Source organism: Chlamydotis macqueenii, chromosome 3 (genome assembly GCF_036417535.1).
Source record: "Chlamydotis macqueenii isolate bChlMac1 chromosome 3, bChlMac1.mat, whole genome shotgun sequence".
Taxonomy (NCBI): Eukaryota; Metazoa; Chordata; class Aves; order Otidiformes; family Otididae; genus Chlamydotis; species Chlamydotis macqueenii.
In genome coordinates, this window is record NC_141558.1 from 63,534,536 (window position 1) to 63,550,267 (window position 15,732).

At 40.2% G+C, this 15,732-nt stretch overlaps 1 protein-coding gene across 3 annotated transcripts in view; it reads left to right on the plus strand.

Moving 5' to 3' along the window:
- ARFGEF3 (ARFGEF family member 3) overlaps positions 1-15,732 on the plus strand; it is a 90,041-nt gene that overhangs the window by 58,110 nt on the left and 16,199 nt on the right. For 2 of the 3 annotated variants that reach the window (XM_086745102.1, XM_086745104.1), the window contains 12 exons: positions 1,713-1,879; positions 3,149-3,314; positions 4,739-4,846; positions 5,096-5,311; positions 5,561-5,671; positions 7,083-7,233; positions 7,829-8,143; positions 9,674-9,807; positions 11,341-11,486; positions 13,075-13,254; positions 13,631-13,775; positions 15,400-15,522. In XM_086745102.1, coding sequence (XP_086601228.1) covers positions 1,713-1,879; positions 3,149-3,314; positions 4,739-4,846; positions 5,096-5,311; positions 5,561-5,671; positions 7,083-7,233; positions 7,829-8,143; positions 9,674-9,807; positions 11,341-11,486; positions 13,075-13,254; positions 13,631-13,775; positions 15,400-15,522 — 1,962 coding nt within the window. Of the gene's footprint in view, positions 1-438; positions 523-1,712; positions 1,880-3,148; positions 3,315-4,738; positions 4,847-5,095; positions 5,312-5,560; positions 5,672-7,082; positions 7,234-7,828; positions 8,144-9,673; positions 9,808-11,340; positions 11,487-13,074; positions 13,255-13,630; positions 13,776-15,399; positions 15,523-15,732 lie in introns of all 3 variants that reach the window. The other variant, XM_086745101.1, reaches the window with a different exon arrangement.

The window sequence follows — 15,732 nt, forward strand, 5'->3', positions numbered from 1 at the left end:
CAAAATAAAGTGGGCTTTTTTTTTTCTTTTACATACCTCTCTGCCTTGAGGTTTTTATTACTCTAGCAGATTCTAGTCCCTGAGGTACATATGTAAGAGAGATAAGGCATCAAATCAATATATTCTAGTTACATCAATATCATAATCTTCCATCCAACAAAGTGTTTAGATGCATCTTTGCCTTCCGTGATGAAGGAGTCACTGGAGCTACTCACAGGCTGCTTTCAAGCACGTGGTTGCAGTTTTCATACTAAATAAAGATCCTCTGTTAACGTTCACCACAAGAAATCTATCCCAAGCACATGGCAACCTGTATAGGTATGGTGTGTGGCCAGCCCCTTTGCTCCTCTTCCACAAAGGTTGCTCCCTTGAACAGCTATTCATTTTTTAGACCCACCTTGGAACAGTTACTCTCTTTCTAAATCCACCCTCAAACAGTTACTCACCTTATCCACGCCCCCAAAGTGACGACAGTGGAAAGTCCGAGAAGGCAGCAGCACAGAGCTTTCAAACCCTCACGAGGCAAGAAAAACATTTGCTTCTTTTCTGTGTGTGGATTTTTTTTTTTTTTAAATGTTAATGGTTTGTTGTATTTTGTCTAAGAAGAGGCATGAGCTTTATGGTGGGAGGAATATGTTCACAGTAAACTACTGCAGCAGTTAATAAATGACATAGCTTTGCTTCATCATGTAACTAACCTTGGAAGCTGTTTTTTTTGTTTCATTTCAAACATTCCTCTAGGATAAAGCTTACTCCTTAATCTTCCCTAATTGATATTATATGAATGGATTTCACATTTAATGTGAAAACCATGAAATATTGTGGGTCATGTGGGAGTGTCTAATATTTCTGAGGTTTTTATGGCTCAAACTACAGATCGTGGGGATTTAATTAGGTATTGCTCGTACTTGATTTATGCCTTTCTACCAGTAGGTCAGCTAACTCAGAGGAAAACGTACGTGCCGTACATCCTACCTGGAAAGAAGGGATTGTGCCACTGGAAGTGGTTGTAGGCTGTCGTTTCATACAAATAGTGTTTTCAGGAGTACTGAGCGCTTACAGGTGGCTTATGGGTCTGACAGAGCTGTAAGTGCTCAGCTGTCTAGAAAGCAGATCTTGTATGAGCTAAACAGGGCTTGGAGTTGTAACGAGTTCCAGCCAAATATTTATCCACATACATCTAGGCCATGGAGAGAGTGATAATTACAGCCTGATTCTGCAAGGGGCCAAGCACTCCAGTCCCTATCCAACAACTCATGTAGCCAGGATAGATTTACTGTGGGGTTAAAAGAGCTGTCACCCTCATTAGCACCGTTTGGTGCGATGTGTGCTCAGTTAAGTACAAAGACTTTGCCTGTGCCCCTTCCCACCACAGCTTTCCAGTTAGCATTGCAGATTTATCTTGCCCTTTGCTTTGCACCTGGCAATCATCCCAATGAATGCTGATGCTCCTTGTGTACTTCAGATTTAGCATGATTTTGCTTTGCTGGACTGTGACTGGAGTGTTCAGGTTGTCTTGCAGCACTGCGTTCTAGATGGACTACTTATTTTTCTATGCCCTATTCTAGTACATTTAGTAGAGTAATTCCTACTGATGATTCATTAACTATTCTAGCAATCTGTTGCTGCTGAAATGCTAGGGTTAGTTTCTGATTTTTTTTTCCAGGCAAAATCTGTGTAAAATGTGAGAGCTCACATGATGTTTTTGTTAGGTATGATGCACTCACCAGGATTTGAGGGAAACCTAAATTTCAGCTTCCAGACTCTGATGAATGCAGACAGTCTCTACATGGTCTCACATTACATTTTGCTGCTCAACCTAAAATTGGCCAACTCAGATTACTACAGGAAGAAGCCTGCTCAAGCCCCTGTGTTGCTGGTGAGTTGGAGAAGATGGGAAAACTGTTAAGAAAATTTGTTTGCTTCCTTTCACACGAAACAGTCCCCATGTAAAGCATTCAGGCTACTTGCTAAGTGGAGGAATAATAATTGCAAATGAAACATTCTCCAAGCTGCTTATGAATCTTGCATGATAAATGTCATGCATCTGAATTACACAGCTTCTCTGTAATTTGGGGAGGAATGAATGCTGCTTACTGATTATCATTAAAGTAGCAGTCATTTTGATGGATACTCTATCTTCAGAAGATATCTTCATTAGCATCATGTGATGCAGCAAGTGTTGTTCGTGCACGTTATCAGGGGACATACCTTCATCTTGCAACTACTTTTGAACATAATGATAAATTTCTTCCTTAATACTTGATTTGTATTTATGCAGATGGAAGACATGAGAAGTTGAGTGAAAATTAATTAGGTTTTAGTAATATGAACTGATGATTTTTGTTGCAGCTGAAATTCCTCAGTTTCTTGCACTTTGAAAAAATTGTTTTCAAGGCTGCAGGAGTTATAAAACATGACTCCATATTTTTCAACTAGGTTGCCCAAGAGAGGTCATTTCAGAGTGTTCCTAAAAATAAAAAAAAAAAAAAATCAGTGATATATGGAACAAAAAAAAAAAGAAAATGAAAAACAAAAACAAATTCTATCAAAATGTTCCATTATTGCTTAGCTTCCCATGTAACAGAATTTATGTTCTAGAAGACCTCAAAAACAAGTGGGCTTTTCGTCAGTTCTGGTATCAGTTCAGCAGCTGTGAGAGCAAATCTGACTCAGAACCTTCTCTAGGGTCAGCACTGTGCACAACAGGCCTGAGCATGCCCTAAGTGTTGTTGAAAGTAGTTCAGATACCTCATTGGATCCTACTTAATCTGTGGTGACTCTTCAATCCAGAAGGGCCTGATTGCTGGACAGGCAGCACTAGGTGCTACAACTTTTTTTTTTTTTTTTTTTTTAATTGAGATTGTCCCCTACCTTGTGGAAATAGTAAAAGATCAGCAAGTCCCTTTGTGCAAGAACTGTCATTATGATTTGCATCTTGCATGAACGGCAATAAGAGAAGGGAAAGCTCCTTGTTCACGTCATTCTCCACCATAGAGACACATTGTGATCCTCTGCTAATTCTTATTTTTGCTTAACTTCATTCCTACTCCTGCATTCCTTTACACTCAAGAGTAGATCTAGGAGCTCAGGCTTATGCTGTAGGGCTTACTGTTGTCTTACATCTGGCTTTTGTGGTTTTCTGCAGAAGGAGTTCATGAAGCAAGTCCAGTCCAGTGGAGTGTTGATGGTATTTTCCCAGGCCTGGGTTGAAGAACTGTACCACCAGGTACTAGAAAGGAACATGCTGGGGGAAGCTGGATACTGGGGAAGCCCCGAGGAGCACAGCCTTCCACTTATCACCATGCTGACCGGTTAGTACTATGTTATGGTGGCAAGGCTGACTTCCAAACGTGTCTAAAACAAGCTACAGTAACATGCTGCCTCATTTCTTTACATACAGAACAACATGTCATCATGCAACACATGATGTTTCATGAAATTACTGTTAGAGAAGGGATCAGGCTTAGCTGTGGCAGGTACTTAAGTGCTTGTTTTGGATCAAACAAAGCTTTTGAAGCATGGGTTTAAAAACAAACAGTCTCTGGGAGACAGGGAGGGTGGGTTTGTTTGCTGAACCAAAACATCTCTTAATTCTGTCAGTTTAAGTTCTGGTAGATTTGGTACATGTTAATGATAAGCAGTAAGGCTGCCATTTTCTTGATGTCATAGCAAAGCCATTTCAGTGTGCCTGTGGTGCAGTACAAATATAAATAGCGGTGTCTGATCCTAGAAGCCTTCCACAGATTGGGCTCCCCTTGGTCCAGATTTGTGCTATGCCAAGGATATGCCAAATGGTGCTAGAGAGAAGCTGAAAACCTGGAGCATCTCTAACAAATGCTTAAAAACAATCCTTAGCTTCCTTTGAGGGAAAAAATCTAACGGTATCAGCTGAAAGGCAGCAGGATGTCTATGATTATTGTATTGATACAAAATGCACTGTCTGCTTGAATGTGTATACTGTATGATTACACAGAGGTAATTAAAACAGTGTATGCAGGGGGAGCACTAGCTTCAGCTGAGCCATTAGCTGGTAATCAAAGGGCACTGCTCTGAAAGTTTTTCGCTGATTCTGTTGAGCTCAGTGTTGCTTTTAGCTATTAGGCTGGGAAGCTGAAACACTTTGGAAAAACAATAGCTATGAAGTACGTGGAGAAGAGACAGGCAGACAAGGGCTGCTAGAAGGGAAATCAACCTGACGTCCCTAACATGAAACTTTCTGTGAGAAGATGGTCTTTTGTTGTGTTGGAGTAAGGGTTGTATTTCTTTTGTTGAGATTGAATCTACATAAGTCTACTCAAAATTGCATTTAAGACACAGGATCCCAGTGCATCTTGAGGATTTACACTGCGTCTGAGAACATCTAGATGCAGGATTTGAAAGATTATACTAAGAAACATGGATATTTAAGGGTGTGGGAAGGTCTGAACTGTAAGAAATACCATGAAATCTTTGCTAACAGTTCTGTTGATGGTGTGATGTTGGGGGGTGGGGCGAGGGGAGCTTCTAACAGCGGGATATTTCCCCTCTTCAAGAAAATGTTGGTTATACTGGGCAAAGCATAAGATGCTACACCTCTGCCAAGGCTTCAGAAGGCTGACAGAAATGAGCAACTAAAAAGCATACCTGAAAAGTCAGAAGTGCTAGTACTTGTTTGAATAACGAGCCATTATGAGATGCTTCCCTTATGTCATCTGTATATCGAATAGTAATCTGTTGGTTTTTATTGTTCTGGCAGACATCGATGGCTTGGGAAGCAGTGCAATTGGTGGCCAATTGATGGCATCTGCTTCAGCTCAATCTCCTCTTTCCCAAAACCGGAAGACAGATGATTCTGTTGTTGCAGGTATTAAGACTGTATTATAGACACAAGTATATCTACCAGCAGTGGGTTGTTACATACCATGAGCATATTCAGATAAATTGTGTTTCAGAACAGCAATTTAAGCGTTGAGAGAAGTATGTCAGTATATCCTACATGCGAATTGGTAGTCCAGCATGCAGAGGACAAATATAGCCTGGGTTTTTACCACTGATGATAAAGCTACTGTTGTGTCTTTTTCCAGTAGTAGTAGTAATGCATTTCTCACTCTAGGAGTTGCTTTTGCCCGATACCTTTTAATCGGGTGTTGGAAGAACTTGATTGACACTTTGTCCACACCACTGACTGGCCGCATGGCAGGAAGCTCCAAGGGGCTGGCCTTCATCCTGGGAGCAGAAGGAGCCAAGGAGCAGAACCAAAAGGAGAAGGACTCCATCTGCGTGAGTCTGGATGGACTGAGGAGGGCAGCCCGGCTGAGCTGTGCTCTAGGTACTGCTACATGTGGGATGTCATGGCAAACTCATAAAATAGGATGATAACTTTATTTGAAGGAATTTGGGAGAGACAAAAGCAACATCCTGTTCCAGTCTTGGATAGAAACCTGAACTGTAGAACTCCTCGTAGAGTCCACCTGTCCTGCTGCATAGATATAACCAACCGACTCTCCTTGACACAACCTGGGACTGCATGGGATTAGCGAGGAAGTGCTGGTTAAACAGTAATTGTGTTGCTTTACAGGAGTTGCTGCTAACTGTGCATCTGCTCTTGCCCAAATGGCTGCTGCCTCCTGTGTCCAGGAGGAGAGAGAGGAAAAAGAAATCCAAGAGCCCAGTGATACTATAGCTCAAGGTAACTGTGTGATTAAATTATCTACCTTATCTCATATTGCCTGCATAGATGCAACTGGGAAATATTTTGCTATGCATATAAGGACAGAGGGAAGTGCCACTAATGTGCATCGCTCACTTGTTGTCATATGGGGTGTATGTCTAGAGGCTTCAGTACCTGTCCTGCTATCCTAGGTTCTTAACGTTACATCACACTAATTTTATTTTTTATGGAACTGAAAACAGTGAAACAACAGATAAGGCAACAGCATTTTTGAAATGCACACTTTTTAAGCCTTGTGATACTAGTAGAACCAGAGGGTATAAGAGAAATAATTTTTTTTTTTTTTTAATGTGTTGGATGGTAATATAAGCGGAGTTTTCATCCCTTTCCCTATCTTGTGTATACATCATTGGTTGTCTTTTGTCATCATCAGATATTTAAAACTCTTTCAGAATCATGTTAAACGAAACTGGAATTAAAAAATGATATATGTATAACATGTAAAAAGTTCTGCATCTCTACACCACTACTTCAAACCCAGTGGAAGTCAGTAAAGTCAATTGTTGTCTCCAATGGCTGTTTGGAGAAGCACATAAAATGTGTCTAACGACATCTGATTTCTAACAGCAAGAAGCCCATAACAAAACACAGTGTTGCACAAATGAGCCTGCTTGGCAGTTAAATTTGGTGTCTCAGTAGATAAAACTGAATAGGCCTAAGCACAAACTAGCTTTTGACCACTCTACTAGATAAAAGTGAAGTGAGTTGGCCAGGCCACGCTGAAGCGAAGAGGAGGCAGTAGTGGTGGCCAGAAGCCAACAAATCTGTTCTATGAAAGCTTGCAAAGCTTCAAATATGCTTCCGTTCCAATGCAGCATGAAAACTAAGCATTTCAGAGATCCTCAGGAAATGAATGAAGTCAAAATGCTCATAGTTCAGATCAGGATTAGTTTTGCTTTGACAAAAGTATCCCTCAACAAAAGCTCTTTGGTGAAGCTGTTGTATGGAAATAAATGTGAAATTCACAAACTATTCTTTTTTTTTTTTTTCCCATAGCAAATGAGATTTTAGTAAAAATAAATAAATATCCAGCTAACCAGCTCCAAAGAGAAATATGTCATATCACTGGCAATCTGCATGTGTCCTGTGGGCAACAAGATATGAATTTGGGGGTGGAGGGTGTCAATCTGGCATTGACTTTTTTTTTTATGCTTATAAGATCAATCAAAAAAGATTTTAATTTAAAAACTGCCTTATGTTCTTTAGGAAGAAATAGGTTTCTCTCATTTGTTTTTTTTGTCTAAAATCCACATTCTTTTATAGCTTTCAGACTGTATACCTTTGCCATCACCCTATACACAAACCAGTGTTTGTTTAAAAGCTGGAGAAGCTAATTCTTTTGTTGTTGTTATTATTTTTTATGATACAGTGAAACAGAAAGTGGAGCAGAAACTGGAGCAGATGGGGAAAGTGCAGGGAGTCTGCCTGCACACTGCTCATGTTTTATGTATGGATGCAGTCCTTAACGTGGGCCTAGAGATGGGAAGCCACAATCAGGACTGTTGGCCTCATGTGTTCAGGTACTCACCAGCTTTTCCAAAAGAAATAGAATTTATAGCATGTTGCCTGAAAGTAACAGACTGAGGAAAAAGGACTTTACATGCTCTAGGAGTGTTCTGTATAAACAGTCATAGTGAATTAACTGTCAGTATCTGTAAGATAAAAAACAGTACTGTTTTCCACCACTATTCAGAGACAAAATCAATGCATAAAAACTTCAAAGCTGCCAGAAGACTGTGGCAGACCCAGGAACCTAAATGGGCTTTTCAGGCACCTCCACTAAACTATTTGCTATCTAGGCACAAGACAGGTTATTGGTGTACAGTCTCAGAGTTAGAAATCGTTTGTTTACGGATTGAGGAGAATGTCCTGTGCATCATACCTGGTTCAGATGTAGAAATTGATGCCTGTGAATTGGCAGTGGATTTCCATGTAAGCTGACTTCTCAGAGTGATGGGGCTGTGAGGCAGCTGAGAGCTGTACTTGCGCTATCTTTCTGACTCAGTTCTGGAGTACAGACCAGAGCATTTTTTCAGTGAGCCCGGTGATTAGTGGGAGTAGGAGTTACTGTTTTTGAGGTTTTATTAATCTTTTGCTTCTCCTGTTTGTTCTTAGGGTGTGTGAGTACATCAGCACGCTGGAGCACACTCATTTCAGTGATGGTGCTTCCCAGCCCTCCCTCACCATCACCCAGTCACAGCAGACACCTGGAGGGCTGCACCCAGATTCTGAGCCTGGGGAATCTCCCCAGGCACTGACTCCTGAGCAGGAGACCACCCTCAGCAACAATCCTGTCATTCAGCCAGTTTCTATCCAGGAACTCATCAAGGAGAGCAGTAAGGGCAGAGCTTTTGACTTCCGTGGAGGCAGCCTGCTGTGTGGATCCAGTGCTGCCAAGGCTGTTCTCACGCTCTCTACGCAAGCTGACAGGTAAAAGTAGCACTGTCAGGACCCAGAATCCCTGTTCCTAAAAGGGGACCAAAATGGACCTTTCTGTGGTGCAGTGGGGCCTGATCTTTGTTTGTTACAGCCACTTGCTTCAGTTGAGTTTCACAAGAGACCTGCATGTACATCACAACCAGTAGTTCCTAAAAGACCTGGTTTTCTGCATCTCTGCAGTACCTGCCCTGCAGGATTTATTGCTTGCATGTAAATCAATCTCTTCTGTTCATTAAAGCAGACAAAATAAGTGGTTGTCTTGTCCTGACAGGAAGGGATTGCGTGACAAGACCAATGTCACTTAGAAAGTAGCTGCTTCTGTCAGGACGGTGTGGACAGCTTGTTAGGCTGCATCAGCCTGTCCAGAGGAGGAAGGGCCACCAAGCATGGTCACAGAATGGCTAGGTTAAATGTCCCTATAACATGGTCTGCAGGCTGATATGTCACAGACTTTCTTGCTATTTCTGCTGCTCTTTTGGCAGCCCAGGCTAGAGTTGAAAGTTTCCTGGGTTTGTATATTTCTGGTATCCTTTTTTCTCCAGTTGACATTTTGCATTTTTGATCTCTGACCACAGGAGGGCTTTATTTGTAAATTTGAAGAAAAAATAATGCATACTGACACTGCTTGCAGGAGTTTGACTCTATGCACAGAAAGTACCTTTTATTCAGGAAGCTCACAATACAACTTTGGTTCCGAAGACTTGAGAATAGCAGTACTGTAATTTTAACGATGCAGGTTTGATTTTTGAACTGTTACTTCAGTGCAGATGTTATTAGGACTTAATCCCCAGTTTCCCAGGACTACAGAAAATTTTTCATTAAAAGCAATGTCAGGAAGTCATATCTGTGTCAACTTGTGGCTGAACCAGGTGAAATTTCACTGTGATCTCTGTGGAACTCACCTACTTATGCAGTAAGCGTAAGTTTACTGCTTTAAGGGTACAGATTTTAACTCTTAAATCTTAAGAGCAACAATCTTTGTCATTACAACTGACAATAACAGTTCTTGTTTGTAGTCTTAAATAGCAATTCAGGTACAGCAACCTTAAGACATTAATTTGTTTTTCATGTAAGGGGCTGTAACTTCAGATGGAGCAAACTGATGTAACTCTGAAGTCAGTGAAGCTACAATGATCTATGTGGTGAGGACTAGGAATATTCTCACTAGTTTTTTGATTACTGGTTCATGAACTGCTTATAGCATTAAGATACAGTAATGGAGAAGTGTCGATTCCTTGAAAAAGTGACTTTTTGCTTTAGTACCTGAGTTGAATCTTGGAAAGGTTCTGGTTGGTTCTACAGCACTCTACTTTTCACCCACCAGTTAATAAATCTTCTGATAAATTTTCTGGATCAAAGTCTTTCTGTAGCACTGTATAAATGAAAAAGCCCTCAATAACCCAACATGTCACCAAAGGCAACACACAGCAACCATGTACAGATAAGGATTTTCATCTTACATACAGGTTTAAGTCTGTATCTCATGAATTTTTCACTTAGATTATGTTCTTTTACTCACAGGCTCTTTGAAGATGCTGCTGACAAGTTAAACTTGATGGCATTGGCAGGCTTCCTTTACCAGCTCAAGAAGGCTTCTCAGGCCCAGCTTTTCCATTCAGTCACAGATACAGTTGATTACTCTCTAGCAATGCCAGGTAAATCACCTGAAGATCCCTTATAGAGTGCTGTGTTTCATGTACCACTGTATTGCTTACAAGACTTGCTTTATATTCTTACAGTTTAAATTTTTCCAATTGAAATTTCAAGGTATAAGTAAAACACGGTATTTAGTAAGATTTTTCTATAGGACCAATTCAAAGTCTTCAGAAAAGGCTGCACACTTTTCTCTAAGACAGGGATCACATCCACACCTGCTATGAAACATTTCAGAGACCATTCATTTGGTTCTTGGACTTTGGGGGTGTTAATTATCCAGAGATATTTAATCACAGCTCCATTTTGGAGTCTGATCCAGTAAGGAAACTCGGATGAACATAGAACTAAGACAGTGCATTTAGCTTAGACATTTGACAGTGAGATAACCTCAGAAGTGTTCAGAAAATCAGTGATAGAAAACAAAGCACACAGCTGAAAAATGTTAAATAAAGCAGTGGGATTTGTCCTGCTTGCTCTTCCCCAGCAGAATGGAGTATATACCTTAGAGTACAAAGCCTGTATAAATTGTCATTTTTATCACTGTCTCAAATAGAGCAGAACGATTGGACCCAAAGGAAGATATTTTACTTAAATTTGTACTGTGCCTTTAGAAGTTACATTACTCATACAGGCTTTGTTCTGTCCTGTGGCAGATGTGGATTTTATCTGGTATATTCCCCACTCCCTGAAGTGCTACTTGTCATTTTCTCAATGGGACACTTCCAGTTCATTTTTCACTCTTGCTTGTCTCCAGACCTCAATGTTCATCCCTTTATTTTTAATAAATGGTGACCCTCTTATCATATATTTAGTAGACAATCAACAGTACTTAGTAATAATGAAATTTAAATTAGGATAGAGCAATTAATTGCATAATGGTTTTTTTTTTAGATATCAAAAGTGGTGTACCTCCAATGACGTATTTCATTAGAGATAAAAGCACCAGTGTGTTTTAAATGAGAGAATGAAGTGTCTTTCCAAACGTTGCAAGACCAACAGAAGATGAATCCCTATAGGAAATAAGAGTATTACTGGCAGGGAAACAAAAAGTATTTTCTCACATTCTTTGCTTCACATCCTTTGCTTGATAAAAAATACAAAAGGACAAACCAAAACTAAATAACTTGCAGTTTATATTCTTTCCTGTAGATGTCACCAAAAGTTTTTGCAATACTATTTTGGGTCTTAATTATTTAACTCCTTGCTTAACTTTTCTGCACTACGTCTCCAAGACTTTGTCTTTAAAATGTTTCCAAAAAAAGACGATCGCTTAAATCAAAATGAAGTGTGTTTCATAAGCTGTTCTTAAAACTTGGGTCCACGTCCTGTTCCTTTACCTCCACAGGCATAGGCTATGCTTTACACTGTTGGGTTTTTTTTCCCTTTTTTATTTTCTCTACTACTTCTCTCCCTCACCTCCTCTAACTTAATACTAATAATTTCTAATCTGATTCAAATTCCAATGTAGACATCTAGAGGTGGAGGAGCTGCTGTTGCTTAGCTTCCATTTATTTTCTTATACTTTCTTGTAGGTGAAGTAAAATCTACCCAGGACAGGAGAAGTGCACTTCACTTGTTCCGACTTGGTGATGCCATGCTCAGAATTGTAAGGAGTAAATCTCGCCCGTTGCTCCATCTCATGCGCTGCTGGAGCCTGGTGGCACCTCATCTTGTAGAGGTAGGAGTAGGGGAGAAAATGAGAATGTGTGCAAGAGCAAGAGATGGCAAAGCTAAAAAAGCTTAAGAAGACTTGATAGCTCTTAACATGTATATCAACCCTCAACATTATCAAATCTGGTTACACTTCTTTTGGGGTGTTGTATTTATTGTGTCATATATTGTGATACTGCATCTGAGGAGTGCACTTTTAAATAACTGAAATGGCCAGGTCCAGGGACAGTGTGTTGGATTTTTGCAATATGATACTTCCTGTGTGCCTGTGGTTAAAAAACTGATAACATCCGAAGAGGTTACAAGTAACTCCTGCGTCTACCTGTTTTCCTAGTCAAGGTCTGCATCCTTGCAAATCTTCCTATAAAAGGATGCAGGTTTTCTTTTCCCACTTAAATCCAGCTCAGTGGGGAAGATGGTGACATTTTTCCCTTTCCTTCTCCTTCCTTGTGAACCTTGGTCAGTGGTATGCCAGTAACAGCCACATAATGGATTTCAGTCATAACATGACTTGAGCCTTTCCTCAACCAAACTTTCAGTTTTATCTGGTGAAGTGCTGGTGTCTTGAGTTGTCAGAACTTTTCGATTTGTATCATTGGTATGAAAAAATGTGCAGTACTTCCTTTCTTTCTGTTGATGAGGTATGTGGTGTCATGTCTATAGGGAGCATGCTTCTCTGGAGTGTTGAGATAAGCTGTTCAGTAAATTGCCATAGCACTTCATTTCATTGACTCAAGATACGTGTGGACTGTCTTACAGCAGAATTCAGACAGTGAGGAATCTTGGTGGAACACCCCTAAGTGAAGTAGGAATAGTAGAGAATAGTTTTGTTGTATGCTTTAACAGCCCTTTTTCTTGAAAACTGGTTTCTCACTTGCCTTTGGATTCCAGCCACTTTAAATACTTTTCATGTTTTGAACACTTAAGCCTTTTAAGATCCTAAGCCAATTTAAACTCCTCAAGTACTTTCTTTGTTTATAGAATGCAGGGCTGGTCTGTCTTTTTGGTTGACTTCAATGCAGATAAGGGCATTACTGGAAAGGAGCAACATCAGGGAAAGGACAGAATTCAGCATCACCTGCATTGTTGCTCAAAACAATAATTTTATATCCAGATTCACTGGTGTTTAATTTTTAGTAGCTCTTACAAAGTGAGAAGGTTCTCATCACGTATAAGTTCCATAAATAGCCAAATAAAAAATGAAATTTGGTCATGCATAGATAGGTTTGATGAATATATGCAGAAACTACCTTTTTGAAGGGAAAAATGGTTACATGGTAGAAAACAAAAGACAACATTTCACATGAGTTCTGTTCTGTAGGTCTTATTATTTAATTTATATATTTTCAGCTTTGTGCTTTTTGAATTGTCAGCAAACCTTCATGCATCTGTGGGACTCCAAGCAGCTCAAAGTCTCATTCATGTGTTTCCATGGCAGTACTCTCCCATTTTCATTGCAGTGGAGTCCCTAATCACATTAGTGGTGAAGCCATTTTTAGGGTTCAGCCATGTGAAGTGCTTACCGCCCTTAAAATTGTCTCACTAAAAGCAAATTTTTGCTTGGACAAACTCTAATACTCTTCCTTTCCCTGCAGGCTGCCTGTCATAAGGAGAGACATGTGTCTCGGAAGGCTGTCTCGTTCATCCATGATATCCTTACTGAAGTGCTGACAGACTGGAATGAACCCTCTCATTTTCACTTTAATGAGGCACTGTTCCGCCCCTTTGAGCGTATCATGCAGCTAGAGCTATGTGATGAGGATGTCCAAGACCAGGCAAGTCAGCCTTGATCAAGGTGTCTGTACCTGGCCTACCTTGCCCATAAGAAGGACCGTCTCCAGAGTGCGCTTGGTCCCCTTGAGAGTGTTTCCCAAATTCCCTTCAAATGGTGCCCCTTAATAATTTTCAATTAATCAAGAGGGCTCTGCCTATCTAAGCCAGCATTATGGTAGAGCACAGAGACAGTACAGCTGGCTTTAAAGCAATTAAATAAAACTTTTCTATTATCCCAAAAAGAAAAAGTCGGTCTAGACTGACATAGTGAAATCTAGGAATGTGTTTAAAGGCATTCCTATTCCTTCTGAAGGTCCATCTATGTATCAGTTCTGTTTTTTTGTTTTATTCTCTCAACCTCTCCTATGCTGTCTGCAGGTGGTCACCTCTATAGGAGAGCTGGTGGAAATGTGTTCTACCCAGATCCAGTCAGGATGGAGACCCCTGTTCAGTGCCCTGGAAACAGTTCACAGCAGCAGCAAGTCAGAGGTTAAAGAGTACCTTGTAGGAGAATACTCCATGGGTAAGGAGTTACTGCACTGACTGTTTCATACATGCTTTTGTTTACCTGTCTTATTCCTTGAGGACACAATAAGTAACTCAATATATTTAAATGCCCTACCTGAACACTGGCACTTAGCAGTGGCACTACAATACTCTGGCTGTACTAAAGTATCTGGTTTGTTAGTTGGGGTGGAAGGGAAAGCAGAGGTATTGTTCTGATTTTTTTATCCTCTAGATTCTGACAGATGAGTAGAATGAGAAATGTTTCAAACCTACTTGAATATTTTTGAGCAAAACAATAGTGCAGGAGTTGGTTGGGCCCTTGTCACTGTCCTGCTAGAGAAAGGAAAGCATATTGTATACAACCACCATGTCTCATGTGGACTGTCTTTCTTACTATGTGAAAACTATTGCTCTTATACATCAGGGTAAATTAGTGTGATAATTTGGGCAAGTGCTTGTCCAGGCACTTAATCACATGCCTTCAAATTGCTAGCACTTATTACAAGCCATGTTTGCTGTAGAAATGATTTCTGCATCCCTCCCAGAGATGTTTGCTTGTATGAAAACTGGGTAATATAGAAAAATGACTTTAATCCGTCCTTTTGCCCCATTAGAAAGTATTTTTAAATGTTCCAAGTCATGTGTAAGGGACATGATTTTCCTCCTGAATTTTGCCTTTCAGATCTGTTATGATCAATGACAAAATGCAAGGGTATACAGCTTCTGAAGACTGATAATCTACTTAGGAAAAACAAAACTTTTTTATAGAATTGTAGAATAGTTAGGGTTGGAAGAGACCTGTAAAGGTCATCTAGTCCAAGTCCACTGCAAGGAGCAGGGACATTTTCAACTAGATCAGGTTGCTCAGAGCCCGGTCCAACCTGGCCTTGAATGTTTCCAGGGATGGGACATCTACCAGCTCTCTGGGCAACCTGTTCCACTGTTCCACTACTCTCATTGTAAAAAAAAATTTTCCTAATATTTAATCTGAATCTATCTCCTTCTATTTTAAAACCATTACCCGTTGTCCTATCACAACAGGCCCTACTGAAGAGTTTCTTTCCATCTTTCCTTTAGACCCCTGATAGGTACTGGAAGGCTGCAATAAGGTCTCCCCGGAGCCTCCTCTTCTCCAGCCTGAACAGCCCCAACCCTCTCAGCCTGTCCTTGTAGGAGAGGTGCTCCAGCCCTCTGATTGTCTTTGTGGCCCTCCTCTGAACTCATTCCGACAGGTCCATGTCCTTCTTATGTTGGGGGCTCCAGAGAATTTTTTTACTGTATAGTCTGAATAGTTTTCCACATGACTGCTGTTGACAGTTATCAAGAACTAAACCAGAAACTTCCATGAAACACAAGTTTTAGCTACTGAGCCATTTTCAAGAACTCAAACCTACCCTTACCATTTCATGAGGCATATGCTGATATTTTTCATAGATAAGGCAAAGGAGGGAATATGTATACTTCCTCTGAAGTGCTACACAAGTTGCTTCAAGGGCAAGAGAAGGTTTTACTTTGAAGATAATTTCTGTTTCTGCCCAGAATAAAAGAGATTCTATAGATTCAGTTAAAGTGTTGAAGAACTGTTGGAAAATCACCTCTGTGGGGAATGGGGAAGAGTTCTCATCTTGTTATTTCCACAGGGAAACGTCAGGCTCCGGTGTTTGATGTCTTTGAAGCATTTCTAAACACAGACAGCATCCAGGTCTTTGCCAATGCCGCCACCAGTTATATTATGTGCCTTATGAAGTTTGTCAAAGGACTGGGTAAATATTTTTTTTTCCTTTTATCCTGTTAAGTTGATATGTCAAACTTTATCCTGCAGAGGATGAGAATTCAGTTATATAACACATAGTCTGGTAAGGAAGAGAGAGGCAGTGAAGAAGTTGAGTCTAGAATGCTTTTAAAAGATACAATAAAATCAAGACCAAGTTATTATTTCAGAAACATTTTTAATGCTATCCATTCTTCAATTT